This window comes from Rhinopithecus roxellana, chromosome 4, assembly GCF_007565055.1.
Source record: "Rhinopithecus roxellana isolate Shanxi Qingling chromosome 4, ASM756505v1, whole genome shotgun sequence".
Classification (NCBI taxonomy): domain Eukaryota; kingdom Metazoa; phylum Chordata; class Mammalia; order Primates; family Cercopithecidae; genus Rhinopithecus; species Rhinopithecus roxellana.
This window is the reverse complement of record NC_044552.1, coordinates 158,506,511-158,529,791: the sequence shown is the minus strand read 5'-3', so window position 1 is coordinate 158,529,791 and position 23,281 is coordinate 158,506,511. Positions and strand designations below refer to the sequence as shown.

The 23,281-nt window shown below is 42.2% G+C and overlaps 1 protein-coding gene across 1 annotated transcript in view; it reads right to left on the bottom strand.

Annotated features, from left to right (window-relative positions):
* SLC16A10 (solute carrier family 16 member 10) overlaps window positions 1-23,281 on the bottom strand; it is a 141,294-nt gene that overhangs the window by 12,008 nt on the left and 106,005 nt on the right. The window contains exon 4 of the mRNA XM_030929438.1: window positions 5,759-5,902. Coding sequence (XP_030785298.1) covers window positions 5,759-5,902 — 144 coding nt within the window. The remainder of the gene's footprint in view (window positions 1-5,758; window positions 5,903-23,281) is intronic.

The window sequence follows — 23,281 nt, the reverse complement described above, 5'->3', positions numbered from 1 at the left end:
AAGAGTTGTCACAGCCCCATGAGGTTGAAAGATGAAAGCAGGGAGCAGGTGTGTCTGAGAAAACACATCACCAATGAACAGAAAGAAGGTAAGCCCAAGAGCATTCCAAGCCTTAAAGGATGGGCCAAAAGGCAGACAGCCAGGGACAGAGAAAGAGGAATAAACAAACAGGCAGAGCTGGAGTCAACTGCAGCTGAGAAAAGTCAAGAATCAAAAACCACACTGTGTGTTTGGGAAGTTGGGGCAGGGAAGCCAGGAAAAAGGAGAGAGAGAGGTAGTGAATAAGGGAACGAGTCCAGCATCCTGCATGGGTTAGGCCTGTGCTGTGTCCTGTGCCACTGTGTTTACAAGGTGGAGTCCATGGGTGGCTCCTCTCAGCCACAGGACACATGGAAGGGCTTTCTTTCTCCTTCCCAGGCTTGTTTGAAATGCAGCTGTCACACCTGTGACTCAGCAGGTACTACTGGCTGCCACAAATGATGCTCCACATTTGGATGAAAAAAATTAGATATGGCCTAACAGAAGCCAGATTGTGGCTAAACTTTCATCTAAAGTGAAATATTTGACCCCCAATACTAACTTTTTTTTTTTTTTGAGACAGAGTCTTGCTCTGTCACCCAGGCTGGAGTGCAGTGGCTGGATCTCAGCTCACTGCAAGCTCCGCCTCCCGGGTTCACGCCATTCTCCTGCCTCAGCCTCCCGAGTAGCTGGGACTACAGGTGCCCACCACCTCACCCGGCTAGTTTTTTTGTATTTTTTTTAGTAGAGACGGGGTTTCACCGTATTAGCCCCAATACTAACTTTTAACTTACTGCTGTGTAAATGCAGACCAACATGGGACAAGTTAGGAAAGGCTATATTTTCTTTTGTAAATTACTGGAAACACTCAGGTATTAAAATGTGCTCCAAAAATGTTACAGATAATCTGTCTGCCCTATCTAGGGTAGGAGGACATTCAAAAATTGTTTTGGAATAAAATGCTGATATATGAAATATATCATGAGTTTATCTATTACAGCACCATAGTCCATCATCTCTCACCTGGACCTTGAATTAACTGATCTCCTACCAGGTCTTCCTCCCCTCTTGCACTCTCGTTTCCCTCCCTGTAATCCATCCTCCACACACAGAATAACCACAGTGACTTTAAAAACATAAAATCAGACCTATGTCCTCCAACAAAGGTCCACTACTCTTTTTTTTTGGTCTCACTCTGTCACCCAGGCTGGAGTGCAGTGGTGCGATCTTGGCTCACTGCAACCTCTGCCTCCTAGATTCAAGCGATTCTGCTGCCTCAGCCTCCCCAGCAGCTGGGACTACAGGCGCGTGCCGCCAAGCCCGGCTAATCTTTTGTAATTATAGTAGAGACGAGGTTTCACTGTGTTTCGATCTCCCGACCTCGTGATCCACCAGCCTTGGCCTCCCAAAGTGCTGGGATTACAGGCGTGAACCACCACACCTGGCCAAAATCCACCACTCTTAAAGCAAAGTCTCTTCATCTTTGCTTTCAAGGCTCTGTCCAATCTGACCCACTCTAACTTTCCAGTCTCTTCCCATGCCACTTTCCTGTCTTCTTGGGCTTCCAAACACATTCGGCTTCTTCCTGCCTCAGTCTTGCTTTAGGAACTCAGGGACCATGTCTGTCTTGTTTGCATCAACCCTAAGGGCATCTGAGCTGGTGGTTGGGGCACGGGGAGGCACTGAACTTTTTGAAGGAATGAAAGCTGAAAGTCTGTAGTGCAACAAATGTCCATTAGAGGGCTCCCTTGACACTAGAGAACAAAACTAAATGTTAGATGAGGACGTCCACAGTGAGGTATTGACAAAGTGATCATGACACCATAAATACCTTTTTAAAAGCAGCACATTACCAACTCTCTTCACTTCCTTCCCGCTGTGTGACCAGACTGTCCTGCGACTGCCTGGATCTCTATACACACAGACACCCATGATGAGGTAGGCTTTCTGTTCCTCAGTGTTCACATCTCTAAGTGGAAATAACAATGGTACCTCCTCTCTTAAAGGGCTGGGACAAGGATCAATGAGATAATGCATGTAGAGCCCTTAGTTCATTGTCTGGCACATGAAAGTCCTCAATAAATGGTTGACTGTTATTACTTCAAGTCAATTAATAGAAGTTAACTTTATCTGTAATGCCTTTTCCAATCATTTTCCTGTGTCCAAATTTCACCTCCTTTTCAAGGCACTGCTCAAACACTGCCTCTCATGTATAATATAATTAGACAGGCTTAATCCCCAAATCCTAAGGCCCCCCTTGTGGCTCACCTTTACCTTCCTTCCACAGCCAAGCATTTGGACAAAGTTGTCTATATTTCCATTTGTTCAAATGATCATGATCAATTTTCTGCACCTGTACCTGCCATCCACTGAAACCACTCTCTGTAAGGTCACTCATAGCCTCCCTGTTCTAAATTCAATGAAAACCTTTCAGCCTCTTTGTCACTAGCTACTGACACTGCTGACCAGTCCTGCCCCTAGAAACACTCTCGTCCCTGTTTTACCCCCTGCCTATCTGGCCACTCCCTTTCGGTCTCCCTAGTCCTCCACTTCCTTCATGCAGCCCATGAATGCCAAACTCACAGGCCTCTTAACCCACAGCCTCTTATCCAGACTCCTCCATGAGTTCTAAACTCAACTTGGCTTTCCTACAGGCATCACAAACTTCACGTGGCAAAAACAAACTCATCACTGCGGCAAGGGCAGGTAGGTTGGGTGAAAAAAATTTTTTTTAATTTAAAAAACCCAATTCATCATCATACTTAGATCGACTGCATATTGATCTTGATAAGATGGAAAAATCATCTACTCCATTACCTGAGCCACAAATCTCAGATCCAGCCTAAGTGGCTTCATCAAATTTTCATTCTCTATGTCCCTAGCTTATTCCATTTGATCTCTGTATCTCTGCCTTGGTTCTTCCTGCCTAGATGCCTAGACTACTTTAAAATAGTTTCCAACTAGTTCCTGGACCTCCACTCTTTTTTTCTAAATTTTAGAGACATGGTGTCACTCTGTTGCCTAGGCTGGAGTACAGTGGCATGGCCATACTCCCCTGTAACCTCAAAGTCCTAGGCTCAAAGTCCTCCCAGCTCAGCCTCCTGCATAGCTAAGACTATAGGCATGGGCCACCATGCCTGGCTAACTTAAAAAAATTTTTTTTTTCTTGTAGAGATGAGATCTCACTATGATTCCAGGATTGTCTCAAACTGGCCTCAAGTGATCCTCCTGCTTCAGCCTCCTAAAGTGTTGACATTACGGTCATGAGCCGCCATGCCTGGCCGTTTTTAAAAATAGCTTTATTGAGATATAATTCATATTCTATGAAATTCACCCACTCAAAGTGTACACTTCAGTGAGTTTCATCACTATCTAATTTTATAACATTTTCATTACCCTACAAAGAAACCCAGTAGCAGTTACTCCCCATTCCCTCCTTTCCCTAGCCCCTAGAACCACAAATCTCCCTTCTTTCTCTATGGAAAGAGACAGAAATTCCTATTCTGGACACTTCATATAAATGGAATCATTCAGTATGTGGCCTTTTGTGACTATCTCAACTCTTGTCCCCTCCTCCACTCCATTCCACTCTTCACAGTTACCAGATTGATTTTTTTGTTGTTTTCTGAGATGGAGTCTTGCTCTGTCACCCAGTCGGGAGTGCAGTGGCACAATCTCAGCTCACTGTAACCTCTGCCTCTCAGGTTCAAGTGATTCTCCTGCTTCAGCCTGCTGAGTAGCTGGGATTACAGGAATGTGCCACCATGCCTGGATAAGTTTTGTATTTTTAGTAGAGATGGGGTTTTACCATGTCTAATCTCAAACTCCTGGCCTCAGGTGATCTACCTGCCTCAGCCTCCCAAAGTGCTGGGATTGCAGGCATGAGCCACCACACACAGCCAAGATTGATCTTTATAAAACGCAACTCAGGCTGGGCATGGCTCACACCTATAACCCCAGCATTTTGGGAGGCTGAAGTGGGTGGATCATTTGAGTTCAGGAGTTCAAGACCAGCCTGGACAACACAACGAAACTCTGTTACTACAAAAAAAAAAAAAAAACGAAAATTAGCCAGGCATGGTGGCATGCACCTGTAGTCCCAGTTACTCAGGAGTTTGAGGTGGGAGGATTGCTTGAGCCTGGGAGGTCGAGGTTGCAGTGAGCCGTGATGGCACCACTGTACTCCAGCCTGGGAAACCTTGCCTCAAAAAACAAAAAAACACCAACCCCCGCCGCCCCAACTTATGTCATTCTCTGGCTTAAAATCCTTTAATAGCTCCTGGTAGGTTGCAGGATAGTGCTCATGTACATAACGGCCCTTCCCAAGCTGCTTCCTGTCCATCCCCCCAACCAATCCAACCACTATTCTCCCTTTATTCCATTCAAACATTCGTTTCCCAGATATAACATCCCATGTCACACCTCCACAGCTTTCCCATGTGTTTGTCTTTGCTCGGAGCATGCTTCTCTGTCTTCCTTATCTACATACTTGGTCCTCACTTCTTAACTCTACTCAGACCTCGCTAGTGACTCAGATGCATGGTGCCTATGTTGCCATGGCACCCATCTAGCAAACCCGTTTTTAAAGCTGCAACACCACTTTATCTTCTCCCATGAGACCATTAGATACTAGCTGAGGGCACGTGTCACTTAAGTCTTCAGCATTTAGTTAAGTGTGTGACATGAAGGAGTCACTTCAATACCTGTTCTGTTGATTGTCAGTAATGATCTTGGAATTAGCATTTGTTTATGCTCACCCCAAAAACACAGGAGGCAATTTGCAGTAAAGAAGCTCAAAAGTCACACACACAACCAAATTTCCTAAGACATGCAAAGGGCACAGGATCTGCACATGACTATGAGAACTACACCAAAAAACATTCTTCATAGAAAAAGCAATGGACGAAAACCATTCTGGTTTGGTGGAGTTCCATGACAAAACAAAGAAATTGTTTCATTACCAATTTTTCATGTTTAAAACCCAAACTAATAACTGACTTTGTCCTTGAAAAACTGCCTAAAGAAGTTATGTTGTAGAAAATATTTCTCATTTTTATAGAAGAATTTAAGCCACTTTGGGAGGCCGAGGTGGGCAGATCACCTGAGGTCGGGAGTTCGAGACCAGCCTGACCGACATGGAGAAATACCATCTCTACTAAAAAATACAAAACTTAGCCTGGTGTGGTAGCACATGCCTGTAATCTCAGCTACTTGGAAGGCTGAGGCAGGAGAATCCCTTAAACCCAGGAGGTGGAGGTTGCGGAGAGCTGAGATTGCACCATTGTACTCCAGCCTGGGCAACAAGAGCGAAACTCCATCTCAAAAAGAAAAAGAAGAAGATAAAAAATAATTTAGGGGCCGGGCGCGGTGGCTCAAGCCTGTAATCCCAGCACTTTGGGAGGCCGAGACGGGCGGATCACAAGGTCAGGAGATCGAGACCATCCTGGCTAACACAGTGAAACCCCGTCTCTACTAAAAATACAAAAAACTAGCCGGGCGAGGTGGCGGGCGCCTGTAGTCCCAGCTACTCGGGAGGCTGAGGCAGGAGAATGGCGTGAACCTGGGAGGCGGAGCTTGCAGTGAGCTGAGATCTGGCCACTGCACTCCAGCCCGGGTGACAGAGCAAGACTCCGTCTCAAAAAAAAAAAAAAAAAAAAAATAATTTAAGCGTGTAAGTACATTTAATGAGCCATCGGGTGATGAGAGTATTTTCTGATAGGTGAGAAGTGTAAAAAAGTACCTGTAGGTAAACCTTCTTCACACCAGGCACATAATCTGCAATCCGGCCAAAGAGTAGTCGTCCAACTCCTGAAGTGATGCCAATGCACATGAGAACAACCTCTTTATTTTTTTCATCTTGAAATCTTTCATTTACATGTTTCATCTGTAGGCCAAAGAGAAAGAAACCACACTAAATATGGTAGAAAAACTTGGCAAGTTTGAGGCTTTGCATCAAATGCATTTGCTTCTCTGCAATGTTATGGGCTCTCAACTTTTTCCAAATTCGATATTTATGAAATTTGTCCTGTGATAATTTTTCATGAAAACATATGAAAAAAATTTAACATGTTTTAGTTTTCATTTTAAAAAGCATTTTTATGGCTGGGCACGATGGCTCATGCCTGTAATCCTAGCACTTTGGGAGGCCGAGGTGGGTGGATCACCTGAGGTCAGGAGTTCGAGACCAGCCTGGCCAAACATGGTTAAACCTCATCTCTACAAAAAATTCAAAAATTAGCCAGGCGTGGTGGCACATGCCTGTAGTCTCAGCTACTTGGGAGGCTGAGACAGGAGAATCACTTGAACCCAGGAGGCAGAGGTTGCCGTGAGCTGACTGCACAACTGGACTCCAGCCTGGGCGACAGAGCAAGACTCCTTCTCCAAAAAAAAAAAAAAAAGAGCATTTTTATAAGAGTTTTTATTTTTCAACAAAGGGTTAGAAGCATACAGTTATAAGCTATACTGAGCCATTAGCTAAAGGAAGAGAACAGACATTTGAACATACCTATTCTCTCAAGGTCACCCAAGGACCCGTTATATTATCTGCTCCCTAAGAGACAGTTCAAGGGTCAATTCTGAAGTTTTATTTCTTCTAGGAGGACCTGAACCAAATTGACACCCCTGAAATGAGTTATAACAGAGCTTCCAGAATGAAAGCATAAGGTTCTCTACCTGTAAAGTTGCCTATTTGTGTAGCATTAGAACAGATTAAAAAAAAAAAAAATGCAGGGGCAGCTTAACAGAGCAGTTAAAAGATAAACCACTGGAGAGGCAGACTGCTTGCCTTCAAGTCCTGGTTCTGTTCTTATCAGCCTTGTGGCTTTGAGTAAGTTCTTAACCTCTAGGGTTTCAGTTTCTTTGTCTGTAAAATGGAAATTGGAGTAGTACCTACTGCAGAAATTGGTTGTGAGGATTAAATGTCTGTGTAAAGAGCTTAAAACAGTGTTTGGCACACAGTTAATAACAATCAGATATTAATTTTAGCCTTCTTTTTTTCAAAGGACCTTTCTCCTCCATGTACAGTGTACATATAACAGAGACTACAGTGACCTGTGGGCCATAGATAACCCGTGAGCATATTTTGTTTGACGTTTCCATAATGCCCGACAATCACCATCCCCCACACCACACATGGGTCTCAGTTCTGGAAATCTGCAGGCAAATTTCCCACCAAATACAACTACCCATATAGTGCCCATGTGGCAGTGAATAGCCTTCCTGGATGATATCTCTTTAAAACCCTTCTCGTTTTGCATTTTAAAAGCTCATTTATGTATCCCAACACCATCTCCTTTTTCTCTTCTCTTTCAAAACTATTAACTATTTTCCCTAACTTCTGTGTTTTCATACTGGTCCAGAATAATCCTCCTAAATATGGCTTTAATCTCATCAATTCCTTATTCAAAGGCGGCCCACTGCCTACATTTACACTCCTTAGTTTGGTATTCAAAGCCTTCCGTAATCTGTTGCTAATCCATCTCTGTACCTTTATTACCTACTGATCTTTGACTCAGAAGTAGAAAATTCATCTGACTTATAAGCCTGTGTTAAACAAAACAAAACAGTAGAAAATTAAATGTCTAAGGGCCCAGCGAAAGAACACAAAAAAGTAAAACATGTTCACTGGAGAGAAAGGACATATATTTCAGTCGATTATTATCATATAGGTCTACCAGTGTTGCCAGATCTACCTCTAGGATCCCTTTAATTTAAAAGAAAAGTCAGAAATCCGGATTTTGTGTGGAAATGTTGGCACCTAATTTAAATTTAGGACACTGTGTGATCCAGCTCTACAAAAGTCACACAAAGCACATCTGCAAACTGCATTAGGCCTGCTTTGATCTCAGCCCTAATCCCATCTGGCCCAGTAGGACAGGTTTATTCACAATGTCACTTAAACATGCCAAGATGTTCTTACCCATCTACATTTCTGCTGCCTCTTCTACCCTCTTCAACTTTCTAACTTCTTGTTATTGCCAAAAGTTTTCATTTGGCACCTGAGATATTCCGTGTTCCTACCCAGCCCTGTTAGTGTCTCTACACATTCTCTTAAGCAGACACTTCACGTAAAATTAGACATACCCACTCCTGTTTCAAAGGCACCTCAAAGTCAACAGGCCCCATGCTGAACTCAACTCACCCTCACAAATTGCCTGCCCCCCATTTCAGTTAATACACTACTATTAGCCCAACTACCCATGGCAGAAACTGACAGCTACCCTAGACTCTTCCCTTTCCCTCTTCAAATCCGAATCACCACTGAATCCTGATGATTACTTTCTAAATCTCTCAGACTTGCTTCCTTGGGCCCACGTTCCTCATGGTATTTTAGTTCCGTTCTTATCACTCCTCACCGGGACCACTACAGCAGCCTTCTAACATGCTTCTTGCTTGAGCCCTCACTACTAAGTCTCTCCCCTCTAACCTATGTTCCCTGAGAACACCAGGTTAGGTTCAAAAGGAACCTGTCTCAAACAAACAAAAATAAGAGACATTACTTAGTATTCATAAAAGACTGAATCTACCAGGCATCTTTTTTTATGAAACGAAGAACACCTGTCTGTCAAATGGCTATTATTCCTTATTAGTGGTTTCTTTTCCCCCTGCTCTACTTTGTAATCCTTAAAAGCAATAATAAGGTGAAATGTTTGAGGTATTTTGAAAGAAGATAAATTGGGTAAATTCAAATTATGCTTAGGTGGGAACTTAGGTCTTCAACTAGAAGGGGCATTATTTATTTATTTATTTGAGATGGAGTTTCACTCTGTCGCCCAGGCTGGAGTGCAGTGGCGCCATCTCAGCTCACTGCAACCTCCACCTCCCCAGTTCAAGCGATTCTCCTACCTCAGCCTCCAGAGTAGCTGGGATTACAGGTGTGCGCCACCACGCCCAGCTACTTTTTGTATTTTTAGTAGAGATGAAGTTTCACCATGTTGGCCAGGCTGGTCTCAAACTCCTGACCTCAAGTGATCTGCCTGCTTCGGCCTCCTAAAGTGCTGGGATTACAGGCATGAGCCACCACGCCTGGCCTAGAAAGGGGCATTATTTAACTGAATTTTGTTCATGTCATGATTATTTAAATAAAGCAAGAACTTCAGCTTCTAATACTCCCTCCCTATTCCCACCAAAATCTGCAAACTAAAAAAGTTTCTTTGGTCAGTATGTGAGGGAATCTGGGGATGCTGGATCTCTGGATCCTTTCTCACTGAGGCAGTAGTTACCCAAGAGGTCTGGTACGTTCTACTTGTATTCTGGGCCATCCATGACTGCTGCTGTTTTATAAATTTCTGCCCATCTGTCATCCTCTGGAGACTGGCATGCCCTTTAGTTCAGCAGAAAGGGAATACAGGACAAAATGGATATTTCTAACAAAGAGTTGCAGAGATATGGAAATGCTGAAGAGATGTTTTCATACTTAATCTAATTTATTTTTTAAACCAATTCAAAGCTTATACTAGAGGCCACTGTCTACACAGGGGATAATATTATGTTGTAGAGCAGTTGTTTAAAGTTAACTTTAAAGATAAGTTAGACTTTATCTAAATGTATTAAGTGTCAGGAATTCATCTTTTTTTTTTTTTTTTTTTTTGATGGAGTCTCACTCTGTCGCCCAGGCTGGAGTGCAGTGGTGCGATCTCGGCTCACTGCAACCTCTGCCTTCTGGGTTCAAGCGATTCTCCTGCCTCAGCCTCCTGAGTAGCTGGGATTACAGGTGCCCACCACCAAGCCTGGCTTATTTTTGTATTTTTAGTAGAGACGGGGTTTCACCATGTTGGTCAGGCTGGTCTCAAACTCCTGACCTCGTTAAACACCTGCCTTGGCCTCCCAAAGTGCTGGGATTACAGGTGTGAGCCACTGCACCTGGCCAGGGATTCATCTTTTATTTATGTTCTTAAACATCTGTTTAATTCTGGGTTGCACACTTCCAGGGGATTAACAAAACCCTGCTAATTGACATCTTCAACACTGACTGTGTCTGAAACATTTTTTTTTTTGAGACAGAGTTTCACTCTGTTGCCCAGGCTGGAGTACACTGGCGCAATCACAGCTCACTGCAGCCTCGACCTCCTGGGCTTAAGCGATCCTTAGCCTCCTGAGTAGCTGGGACCACAGGTATATGCCACCACACCCAGCTAATTTTTAAATCATTTTTGTAGAGACATGGTCCTGTTATGTTGTCCAGGCTGGTCTCAAACTGCTGGGCTTAAGCAATCCTCCACCCTTGCCCTCCCAAAGTGCTGGAATTACAGGCATGAACCACTACACCTGGCCCTGGGTAACTGTTTCTGACCAGCCAACTGAAGGCAGGTTCCTCTCCCCTCACTAAAGCCCACGGACAGATTCTGTTTTTTGAGAGGTCTCAGGCAGTAGCCCAAGAAAGTGATCATCTCACTGGAATGGCCTCAGCCCTGGCCTCTCTCCTCTCCACCTCTCTTACAGGGGAGCCACAGTATAAGACATTTGGAGACATCAGATGGTGTTCTGGTGAAGAAGCTAAGGCAGAGTCCTCTAGCTCTCAGATATCAACCACAGAGGAAGTTAAATGGGTGGCCACAGTACAAAAGCAGCTCCAATAAAGCCGATGAACATGCATTAGAAACTCAAGCTTCTCATCACCAAATGGTTTCATGATAGAAGAATGCCCAACAGAAGGGAAGCCCAAATCACTTTATTTACAGACACCTGTGAGGTGCAGTGGTGGTACACATCTGCAAAGCAAGCATGCCATTGATCAAAAAGGTCCAATAATTACCTACTGTACTGTGTTCTAAGATTGTGTAATTTGGCCATGCCTTGATGGTCATTATCTTCCTCCTTTTAAGGGGGTACTTTTTGTTTAATGTCTTTCATGTAAGGTTTATGGAATTTATTAAATAAATATGATAAAATACTGGTGCACAAAAGTTAGACTATATATCTTTGGGGAGTCATAGTTTAAAAAGAAGGGGGATTACTGGAGACTCTTCAAACAAAAGTAACTATTTCTGACAGAGGACTTGGAGTAACAGCTGACTGACAACTACAAAGTGCTAACAAAGGCCGTATACAGAGGCCAGGAAAGCAGGGCAAAAACAGGCCCAGGGGAGGAGTGGAGACTGTGGGACTAAAATAATTACAACTGTCTTCTAGGCAGAACTGAACAAAGCAACCCCTCCACCCCCACCCAATAGTTATCATCCACTGCTGTTGCAGTTAACTATGCTCTTTGGGAGATAAGATTTCAGTCACCCAGTCATCATCTGTATTCGTTTATAATTATTTTGATTCATCTCTGTCCTTCCTCATCAGATACACATCATCAAACTGAAAAGAGGTGGACAATAGCTAGGCATGTACATTCATTTTATGTCTAGGAGAATGAACTCTTTGGGGGAGGGAGGGAATCCGTACGTTTTACATTTACATGGTACATCAAAACATGGGATAATAAATCCTACATAATATTTACAGCAATTATGGAATTTAAACTGATTCTTTTAACTTCCTACTTTCCAATACGGACACTAAGTTCAAAGCACCTTTACTCACTGCTGTTCATATTGGCAGCTTCAGCTTGTTGCCTCTCATTTACTGCATTTTGGAGTAATTCTAAGAAAATATCCATCCAACATTTGAAAAGCTATTCCGTAACTCTAGAAGACCATTCTGCCTAAATATGCTTTTTTGAAAGGTAAACTCAAAAAGCCTGGGCCCTTTAAAAAATAGATGTACATTTGAAAGGGAACAGAAACCCTGCAAGAGTGAGTTAATGGATAATCTGAGTTTGTTACAAATCAAAACTTAACACTACCCTTTGACTTAAAAGTAGGATTAACAGAAATCTTCTGAATGAAATGAGACAGTTTATTTTGTTTTTTTCTTTCTTTTTTAAACGACTGTGTTTCCTCTGGCTGTGTTTTTGCTAGAGGAAGTAAATTAAAACAAGTGGGGCACTCCCTTAGAAAGTTCTGCATGAGCACTGCACACCAGCAAGCCGAGCAAGGTGATTAAAGGTGGAAGAAAACTAACTCCATAGATTTGAGTACATAAAATTAATCCCTTTACACCAGAAAACACTAAAATAAAACTTTATGGCCACTGATAGATATTCATTGATTAGACTAGCCCCAAAATGTCATCTTAGCTTCTTTAATCTGATGAACTGTGCCTTGAGACTAAGGTATCTCTAAGATATGCTTGAAAGGAAAAATTTCTTTGCTTGCCAACATGTTTAAGGACTGACATCTTTTGGCAGCCCAGTGTCTATTTTTTAATGATATTTCTGTTGTGGCTAAACTGTGGTGCAGGTACCTGCTCCCTCCTCAGCAGCTGACCAGGTGGAAAGCAGACCTTTGGCCTAACAGGACTGTAGGAGGCATGGGTGGTTGGTTCTGTTTGTTTTTTTAAACAGCTGATCTTTCCATTTCATTAAGATGGGTTTCCATGGTGTAGATAATCACGCATATCTACTGTTAAGACATGAAAAAGTACTGTTTCTGTAGTGCAGATTATTTAATAGCTACCAAAGGGCAGAAGAAAAAAAAAAGTTCAGAAGGAAGAGATGGCTAATGGTTTAAAGAACCTAATTTTGAAAAATTTCTAACTCTAAAAATTCTTTAAAAGCCTTTGTTATTTCTACTTGTTTTTTTTAAAACAATTTTCCCTGGATTACAAACAAAACAAACAGTCCACCTATGACATAGCATCATTTAGATAAGATCAAGATTTAGTAAAATGTCCTAGAGGGATTACCAACCAAAACCAAGTTGGATTTAGATGCCAGTTTAAATAACCCTGTATTTTAGAAGTTTAAAGTAGACTTCATCTTAAAATAGAAAATAAATCACTAGGATTTTTAGGTAACTTGAAATTATTTAGTGGCTCTAAATAATTTCTGTGCCAGATATTTCACAAGTTATCGAAAATTGTTTTGTTCCTTCCTGAACAATGAAAGATTTAGTCTGTTACTTTGTTTAAATTTTTTTTTTTTTTTTTTACAATTACTTTTTTTTTTTTTCTTTTTTTTTTTATTATACTTTAAGTTCTAGGGTACATGTGCATAACGTGCAGGTTTGTTACATATGTATACTTCTGCCATGTTGGTGTGCTGCACCCATCAACTCGTCAGCACCCATCAATTCATCATTTATATCATGTATAACTCCCCAGTGCAATCCCTCCCTCCTCCCCCCTCCCCATGATAGGCCCCAGTGTGTGATGTTCCCCTTCCCGAGTCCATGTGATCTCATTGTTCAGTTCCCACCTATGAGTGAGAACATGCGGTGTTTGGTTTTCTGTTCTTGTGATAGTTTGCTAAGAATGATGGTTTCCAGCTGCATCCATGTCCCTACAAAGGACGCAAACTCATCCTTTTTTATGGCTGCATAGTATTCCATGGTGTATATGTGCCACATTTTCATAATCCAGTCTGTCACAGATGGACATTTGGGTTGATTCCAAGTCTTTGCTATTGTGAATAAATTTTTATTAATTCCACCTACATTCGATTTTTTTTTTTTTTTTTTTTTTTTTTTTTTTTTGAGATTGCTTTTCAGCCTTGTTGCCCAGGCTGGAGTGCAATGGTGTGATCTCGGCTCACTGCAACCTCCGCCTCCTGGATTCAAGCGATTCTCCTGCGTCAGTCTCCCATTTAACTGGGATTACAGGTGTCCGCCACCATACCTAGCTAATTTTGTATTTTTAGTAGAAACAGGATTTCACCATGTTGCCCAGGCTGGTCTTGAACTCCTGACCTCAGGTGATCTGCCCACCTCAGCCTCCCAAAGCGCTGGGACTACTGGTGTGAGCCACCACACCCAGCCTAAATTCAAATTTGATTCGGAAGTTTCTTTTCTGGAGTTTCATTCTTGGCACACCAGACTTACCACTCTCTCAGATCCTTGGTTCCTGGCAAGTTTGAATGAACACAACAGACTGCGTCTATGCTGGTCATCAACATGGCTCCTGAGGGCTCAGCCATGGTGGCAGCCTATCTGCATGACTGACTGACTCCAATACTTTGGTAGAGCACTTTGAAGATAAAAAGTGGTTGCAAAGGCTCTGTAGATGTGGGCTCCTGTCTGTGATTCGTGCTCCTTTGAGGTATCATGTACTTCCATGTTTTACATTTATTTAAAAACAAGAAAAGGGGACATGCTCTTTAAAGTTATTCTTGGGTTGATCTGGTGATAAAGTCACCTATCGGCTAAATGTGCATGCAAATGAACAGACAGGTGTGGGTTATGGAGTCTCCAATCAATAGTGGAATTACAGTCATGTGCTACTTAATAACATTTCTGGTCAAAGATGAACCACATATACAACAGCAATTCCATAAGATTATAATCCTGTACTTTCACGGTACCTCCTCTATGTTTAGATACACAAATACCATGTGTTACAACTGCCTACAGCATTCAGCACAGTAACATGCTGTACAGGTTTGTAGCCCAGGAGCAATAGGCTATACCTATGCCATATAGCCTAGGTATGTAGTGACTACACCATGTAGGTTTGTCTAAGTACATTCTCTGATGTTTGCACAACATGCATTTCTCAGAACATATCCTCATTGTTAAGAGATGCATGACTGTATATGAATTTGGAAAAATAGTCCAAAGTGAACAAATGCACCCAACAAAAGGCTAGTTGAAATGGTATAAAATTTTAGAAGTTTAATATAGGCTCTTTATCTTTTTTAGATGGAGCCTCGCTCTGTTGCCCAGACGAGTGCAGGGGCAGAATCTCAGTTCACTGCAACCTCCACCTGCGGGTCTCAGCCTCCCAAGTAGCTGGGATTACAGGCGTGTGCCACCATGCCTAGCTAGTTTTTGTATTTTTAGTAGAGATGGGGTTTCACCATGTTGCCCATGCTGGTCTCAAACTCCTGACCTCAAGTGATCTGCCTGCCTCGGCCTCTCAAAGTGCTGCGATTACAGGTGTGAGCCACCATGCCTGGCTTAAGATAGGCTTCTGATATGGTTTGAACGTTTGTCCCTTCCATATCTCATGTTGAAATGTGATTCCCAGCGTTAGAGGTGGGACCTGGCGGGAGGTGACTGGATTTTGGAGGTGGATCTATCACGAGTGGCTTAGCACCATTCCCTTGATGATAAATTGCTTGAGTTCAACAGAGATTGGGTTAAGAGGGTGGCAGCTCCCCACCGACACTGTTGCTCCCAATCTCATCAAGTGACCTGCTGCTCCCACTCTGCTTTTGCCATGAGTAAAAGCTCCCTGAGACCTCACCAGAAACTGAGCAGATGCTGGGGCCATGCTTCCTACACAGCCTGTAGAATCGCGAACCAAGGAAACCTCTTTTCTTTATAAATCATCCAGCCTTGGGTATTTCTTTATAGGAACACAAGAACCTAATACAGCTTCTTTTTAAAACAGAAAAGGATACATTCAGAAAGTATTATTTAAATTATTGGGATCTGAGGTAATTTGATAACTTATTTAATGACCTTGGCAGTAGTGTCAATAAGCAAGTATTTTGTAAATTCACAAAAAATTGGTTCTACCTTATTCTGTTGGTTATTGAAATTTTAACTTAGTTTAAGATTTGGCCGGGCGCGGTGGCTCAAGCCTGTAATCCCAGCACTTTGGGAGCCTGAGACGGGTGGATCACAAGGTTTCAGGAGATCGAGACCATCCTGGCGAACACAGTGAAACCCTGCCTCTACTAAAAAATACAAAAAACTAGCCGGGCGTGGTGGCGGGCGCCTGTGGTCCCAGCTACTTGGGAGGCTGAGGCAGGAGAATGGCGTGAACCCGGGAGGCGGAGCTTGCAGTGAGCTGAGATACGGCCATTGCACTCCAGCCTGGGGTGACAGAGCGAGACTCCATCTCAAAAAAAAAAAAAAAAAAAAAAGATTTGATTTTAGAAAGAAACAAATAAATTAGGCCATTAGTTCTTATTCAGCTTCCTAATTTTTCCCTTAATTCTGAAGTGAAGAAAAATGGATCCTTCCATGAAAATTCCACCTTCTAACCTCTCTTCACTAAGATTTAGGCTAATAATGTTGGCTAAAGTGCTATTTGCAAAGTCTCCTATCTATCTTTCTCTTTCCCTCAGTCTTTGGAAGGCATGGTGTTCAGTCTTTTTTATTAATCCTAAGAGCCATCTAATTGCTGGCTCAAATTTGCATCCATAAATCTAATTTGTTTTTACCAGAATGAAGATTAAAATTTGTTGAGTAGGCCTAGATCAGCTTTCCTTCCACTGTTATCATTTCCACATACTTCTGATATTGTCTATCCCAACTGTTCCTTTTCTTATTCTTATTTCAGAGTTCTGTCGTGGGGGTTGGGGAAATGAAATTAACATTAGTCTCTTTGTATCCATTGGGAACTGAACCCACACCTCCTCGGATACCCCTATCTATGGATACTCAAGTCCCTGATATAAAATGGTGTAGTATTTGCATGTAACCTATGTATATCCTCCTGTATACTTTAATCTCTAGATTACTTATAATAACCAATACCATGTAAATGCTATGTAAATAGTTATTCTGCATTTTTATATTTCAACGCTCTACACAGAAAAACTTCTCTAGTAACAAACTATGATCCCCAGAAATGGTCCCTGAAAGTACAGTCTCCTGTTGTTGTTGTTGTTGTTGTTTGTAGAGATGTGGTCTCGCCGTGTTACCCAGGCTGATCTCGAACTCCTGAGCACAAGCAATTCTCCCACCTTGGCCTCTCAAAGTCCTGGGATACAGGCATAAGCCACTGAGCCCAGCCTGCATTTTGTTTTTAACCTGTGTTCTTTTTTATTGTTTTTGTTTTGAGATGGGGTCTCGCTGTTGCCTAGGCTGGAGTACAGTGGTATGATCACGGCTCACTGCCACCTCACCCTCCCAAGTAACTGGGACCATGGGCACATGCCACTATGCTCAGCTAATTTTTTATTTATTTATTTTTATTTTTTTTTGAGAAGGAGTCTCGCTCTGTCACCCAGGCTGCAGTGCAGTGGCGGGATCTTGGCTAACTGCAACCTCTGCTTCCCGGGTTCAAGAAATTTTCCCTGCCTCAGCCTCCTGAGTAGCTGGGACTACAGGCAGCTGCGATCATGCCTGGCTAATTTTTGTATTTTTAGTACAGACAGGGTTTTGCCATGTTGGCCAGTCTGGTCTCGAACTCCTGACCTCAGGTGATCTGCCTGCCTCGGCCTCCCAAAGTGCTGGAATGCTCAGCTAATTTTTTATGTTTTTGTAGAGATGGCATCTCACTATGCTGCCCAGGCCAGTGTTATTTTTATTGTTTTTCCCCCCAAATATTTTCAATCCATGGTTGGTTGAATCCAAGGATGTGGAATCTTGGATATAGAGGACTGCTTATATTTTAAATATGTTTAGTTTTGTCTGGTAATTATACAGTGTTCAGGAAGAAAAGGACCACACCTTGGTAGGAGGACAGATAAGAAAGTGGAAAGCCTGGGTACTCTGGATTAAGGCAGCCTACAGAGCAGAGAGAAAACTTCTTTGGACAGGGAATCAGATGGCCTTGGCACGGTAGTGAAAGAAATGTCTTTGGAGTCAAATTATGAACTCTACTCCTTATTGAGGCTAAAATCTTGGGCATCAGTTTCCCAGTCTCAAATACTACACATTGTTTCACAATTTGGTTCACAATCTAGTTCACAATTTAGGCAGCAACACCTCATTAGGGTTGTTTTGGAAATTTGTGGGGACTATTTTTATCTTTCTGATATGCTTTTGCCCAAGCAGTAGCTTTTCTTACTTTTTAATTTTTTATTGTGATAAATTCCTATCTCATAAAATTTGCCATTTTAACCAGTTTAAGTGTACTATATTAAGTACATTTACATTGTTGTACAACTGTCACCACCATTCTGCTCCAGAACTTTTTCATTTTCTCAAGCTGAAACTCTTCACCCATTAAATAACTTCTCATTTCCCCCTCCCCTTGGAGACCACCATACAACTTTCAGTATTTATGAATGTGACTTCTCTGGGTACTGCATCTAAGCGGAACCATACAGTATTTGTGCTTTTGTGCCTGGACTATTTCACTTGGTGTAGTGTCCTCATGGTTCATCCCTGTTGTAGCACGTATCCCAAGCATTATCTTACTTCTTTTATTTCTCCTTACTGTAACAAGTGGGACGTTACTGAGGTTTAAAAACATTATGTATATAGGTAGGTTTTCTTTTTTTCTAAAATCAAAGACAAGGCCTGGAATATAGAGGTCTTCTTATCTAGGAATTTTATTTCGGGAGAGAAAAGGAGGCACTGAGTATGACACTGCTTTGGGTACGTTACAGGGTTGCTGTGAAGGTGAAAGGGATGCAGAGTTGAGAAAGTGCCACACAAGGAAGCGGGGATGGTGGGGACATGAGGTGATTCCTAATCTTGGGCAATTCTGACTCCATAATTCAGCTCTGAGGGCTCAAGAGTCTAGCAAGGAAATACCTGGCAGTAAAAGCAATTAATGCTTGAGGGATCAACAGGGAGCTAAGAATTGTCCTCTGAGAAAATGCTGAAAAGGACAGGGTCAGGAACTGAGAAGTCCCTGAGAGAGCTCCTGAGGAGTAAGGAGCACATAAAAGAAAACATGTGTTCACAGAAGCAGAGATAACAAGTTGGGACAGGGACACGTGGTTTATTATTGAGGATATTATAATGCTTCATAAATTCAATCATCAATATGTGGCAGCATTCCAAATCCCACTGATATGTGTGTGGGTCAAGAGGGGCGTGGGCATCTGTTAACCTACTTGTTGGGTGATGTTCACACTCAGACACCCCATTCTTCTGGAAGCAGCAGCTGGGAGAAGGCACAGGGCATTATTTTACTCCAGCAAGACTGACTATACCTCTTGGCATCCACTTCCATACCTTTAAGTTATTTCACATTGAAACTAGTCAAGATAATTATAAAATCACTTTTATTTCTATGAAGGTTTAAACCTCACCCTGTCATTAACTACATGTGTGTGACCTGAGAAAGTCTCTTAACTAGCTCTTCTCCCTGCAAGATGGAGATAAAACTGTTCTCACCTTATTATACATTGAAGAACAAAGAAAAAAAGCACTTGAAGAACATAAAGTGCTATTAGAATGTAAAGTAGTCATGAGCAGAGAAATTAGTAGACCTTGCACTCTACCAGCCTATAAACTCAACCTGAAATCAGTTAAAAAAAAAAAAAAAAGAAAAGACGGAGTGCCAGGCACATGCTAGGTGCTGGGGCTAGAGCAATGAAGAGAAGACGCTCTCCTACCCTTGTGGAATGTTCAGTCTGCCTTACCCATTTCTTCCTTAGCATTTCCTGAGGTGTTAGGACACTTCCCACACAAAACTCCCCAATGTACTAATGTATTTTGTAGATAAATCCACAGTTTTCACCAGCCTTTCCCATACTTACATAGACTATATTACCCAATATAAGGGCCTAACAAAAAATACACTACTGCTGTTTTTCAACTTAAGCTAAAATTAGATATTTTCACATGTTTGTGGGTTTATTTCTCCCTCACAAATTTAAAATATTTTAGAAGTTTGGGGCCTACATTACAGGGATAATTTCCACCCCTGAGAAATCCATGAATCATTTCTTAAAACTACTATTCAATTATCTATAAATATTTATTTTTGGCTAAGTGTAATTTGGAACACAGGACAAACTTGGTCTACCTTACTATAAGCAGCAGCGTTGTTTTAGTTTAATTATTTCTACACGATCAGTTCTCTAGATTTCTTCTGTATTATCACCTCTTCTCTCAAGTTCCTATGCTAGGATAGTATATTTTGAAAAGAAAAAACTAGCTTGTTTTGATGAAAGTGTTCTGTAAATATTAAACTTTGCATGAATGAGTAAACAAGTAGTCAGAGAAATAAAGATCCTTATTCATCTCAAGTAGGAGAATGCTGGTGAATACTGCCTAAGGCACAAAACTGACAAATGGGCAAATTGTCACTAACCTGAATAGTCAAATTGCAGCAGATGTTGAGATCTGAAGGAAAATAAATGCAACATTAGAAAAGCTAGAAAACAAGAAAAGCATAGACATCACTGAAAAAAATCTGAGAAAACGTAGGGACAAAGTAAAGGAGAGAAGGTATCTTAATCATTCACTGTAATAACCATATGAGGCTGGGTATGATGGCTCACATCTGTAATCCCAGCACTTTGGGAGGCAACCATGGGAGGATGGCTCATGCCCAGGAGTTTGAGACTAGCTTGGGCAACATAGTGAGACTTCATCTCCAAAAAAGGTAATAAGAAGAATAACCACATGAGAACCAAGTAACACTAGTATATTATTAGAAGAGGTAAGTTAATAAAGTACATAATATGGCTTGGCTGTGTTCCCATCCAGATCTCATCTTGAATTGTAACTCCCATAATCCCCATGTGTCCTAGGAGGAACCTGGTGGGAGGTAATTAAATCATGGGGGTGGGTTTTTCCTGTGCTGTTCTCATGATAGTTTCATAAAGGGCAGTTCCTCTGCATGCACACTCTTGCCTCCTGCCACGTAAGACTTGGTTGTGCTCCTCCTCTGCCTTCTGCCATGATTGTGCAGCCTCCCCAGCCGTATGGAACTGTGAGTCCATTAAACCTCTTTTTCTTTATAAATTACCCAGTCTCGGGTATGTCTTTATTAGCAGCATGAGAACAGACTAATACAGTAAATTGGTACTGGGTAGAGAGGTGCTGCTGTAAAGAAACCCAAACATGTGGAAGCAACTTTGGAACTGGGTAACAGGCAGAGGCTGGAACAGTTTGGAAGGCTCAGAAGAAGACAGAAAAATGTGGGAAAGTTTGGAACTTCCCAGAGACTTGGAGGGCTCAGAAGAAAGGAAGATGTGGGAAAGTTTGGAACTTCCTAGAGACCTGTTGAATGGCTTCTGAGGTGGTCTCAGATGGAGATGAGGAATTTGTCGGGAACTGGAGTAAAGGTCACACTTGCTATACAAAGAGACTGGTGGCATTTTGTTGCTGCCCTAGAGATCTGTGGAACTTTGAACTTGAGAGGATGATTTGGGGTATCTGTTGGAAGAAATTTCTAAGCAGCAAAGTGTTCAAGAGGAAGCAGAGCATAAAAGTTTGGAAAATTTGCAGCCTGTTGATGCAATGGAACCATAAACACCCTAGAAGAAAACCTAGGTAATACCATTCAGGACATAGGCATGGGCAAAGACTTCATGACTAAAACACCAAAAGCAATGGCAACAAAAGCCAAAATTGACAAATGGGATATAATTAAACTAAAGAGCTTCTGCACAGCAAAAGGAACTACCATCAGAGTGAACAGGCAACCTACAGAATGGGAGAACATTTTTGCAATCTATCCATCTGACAAAAGGCTAATATCCACAATCTACAAGGAACTTAAACAAATTTACAAGAAAAAAACAACCCCATCAAAAAGTAGGTGAAGGATATGAACAGACACTTTTCAAAAGAAGACATTTATGCAGCCAACAAACATATATAAAAAAAGATCATCACTGGTCATTACAGAAATGCAAATCAAAACCACAATGAGATACCATCTCATGCCAGTTAGAACGGCAATCATTAAAATATCAGCAAACAACAGATGCTGGAGAGGATGTGGAGAAATAGGAACGCTTTTACACTGTTCGTGGGAGTGTAAATTAGTTCAACTATTGTGGAAGACAGTGTGGCAATTCCTTAAGGAACTAGAACCAGAAATACCATTTGACCCAGCAATCCTATTACTGGATATATATCCAAAGGATTATAAATCATTCTACTATAAAGACATGCACATGTATGTTTATTGCAGCACTATTCACAATAGCAAAGACTTGGAACCAACCCAAATGCCCATCAATGACAGACTGAATATAGAAAAAGTGGCACATCTATACCATGGAATACTATGCAGCCATAAAAAGGATGAGTTCCTGTTCTTTGCAGGGACATGGATGAAGCTGGAAACCATCATTCTCAGGAAACTAAGACAGGAACAGAAAACCAAACACCGCATGCTCTCACTCGTAAGTGGGAGCTGAAAAATCAAAACACAAGGACACAGGGAGGGGAACATCACACACCAGGGCTGGTCAGGGGGATGGGGGGCTACAGGAGGGATAGCATAAGGAGAAATACCTAATGTAGCTGACAGGTTGATGGGTACAGCAAACCACCATGGCTGGCACATGTATACCTATGTAATAAACCTGCACATTCTGCACATGTATTCCAGAACTTAAAGTATAATAAAATGAGAAGAAGAAAAAGAAAAACCCATTTTCTGGGGAGGAATTCAAGCCAGCTGCAGAAATTTGCGGAATTTCCATAAGTGAGAAGAAGCCCAATGTTAATTGCCAAGACAATGGTGAAAATGTCCCCAGGGCATGCCACAGACCTTCAAGGTAGCCCCTCCCATTACAGGCCTGAAGATCTAGGAGGAAAAAATGGTTTCATAGGCCAGGCCCAGAGGCCCCCCATGCTGTGTGCAGCTTAGGGACTTAGTGTACTGTATCCTAGCTGCTCCAGCCATGGCTAAAAGGGGCTAAGATACAGCTCAGGCCATGGCTTCAGAGGGTGCAAGCCCCAAGCCTTGGCAGCTTCCACATGGTGTTGAGTCTGTGGGTGCACAGAAGTCAAGAATTGAGGTTTGGGAACCTCCACCTAGATTTCAGAGGATGTATGGAAATGCCTGGATATACAGACAGAAGTTTGCTGCAGGGGTAGGGCCCTCATGAAGAACCTCTGCTAGGGCAGTGTGGAAGGGAAATGTGGGATCGGAGCCCCTACAGAGTCCCCAGTGGGGCACTGCCTAGTGGAGCTATGAGAAGAGGGATACTGTCCTCCAGACCCCAGAATAGTAGATCCACCAACAGCCTACATTGTGCATCTGGAAAAGCTGCAGACCCTCAATGTCAGCCCATGAAAGCAGCTGGAAGGGGGGCTGTACCCTGCAAAGCCACAGGGGCAGAGCTTCCCAAGGCCATGGGAGCACACCTCTTGCATCAATGTGCCCTGAATGTGAGACATGGAATCAAAGAAGATCATTTTGGAACTTTAAAGTTTAATAACTGCCCTACTGGATTTCGGACTTGCATGGGGCCTGTAGCCCCTTTGTTTTGGCCAATTTCTCCCACTTGGAATGGGTGTATTTACCCAATGCTTGTATCCTTATTGTATCTAGGAAGTAACTAACTTGCTTTTGATTTCACAGATTCATAGGCAGAAGGGACTTGCCTTGTCTCAGATAAGACTTTGGACTGTGGACTTTTGAGTTAATGCTGAAATGAGTTAAGACTTTGAGGGACTATTGG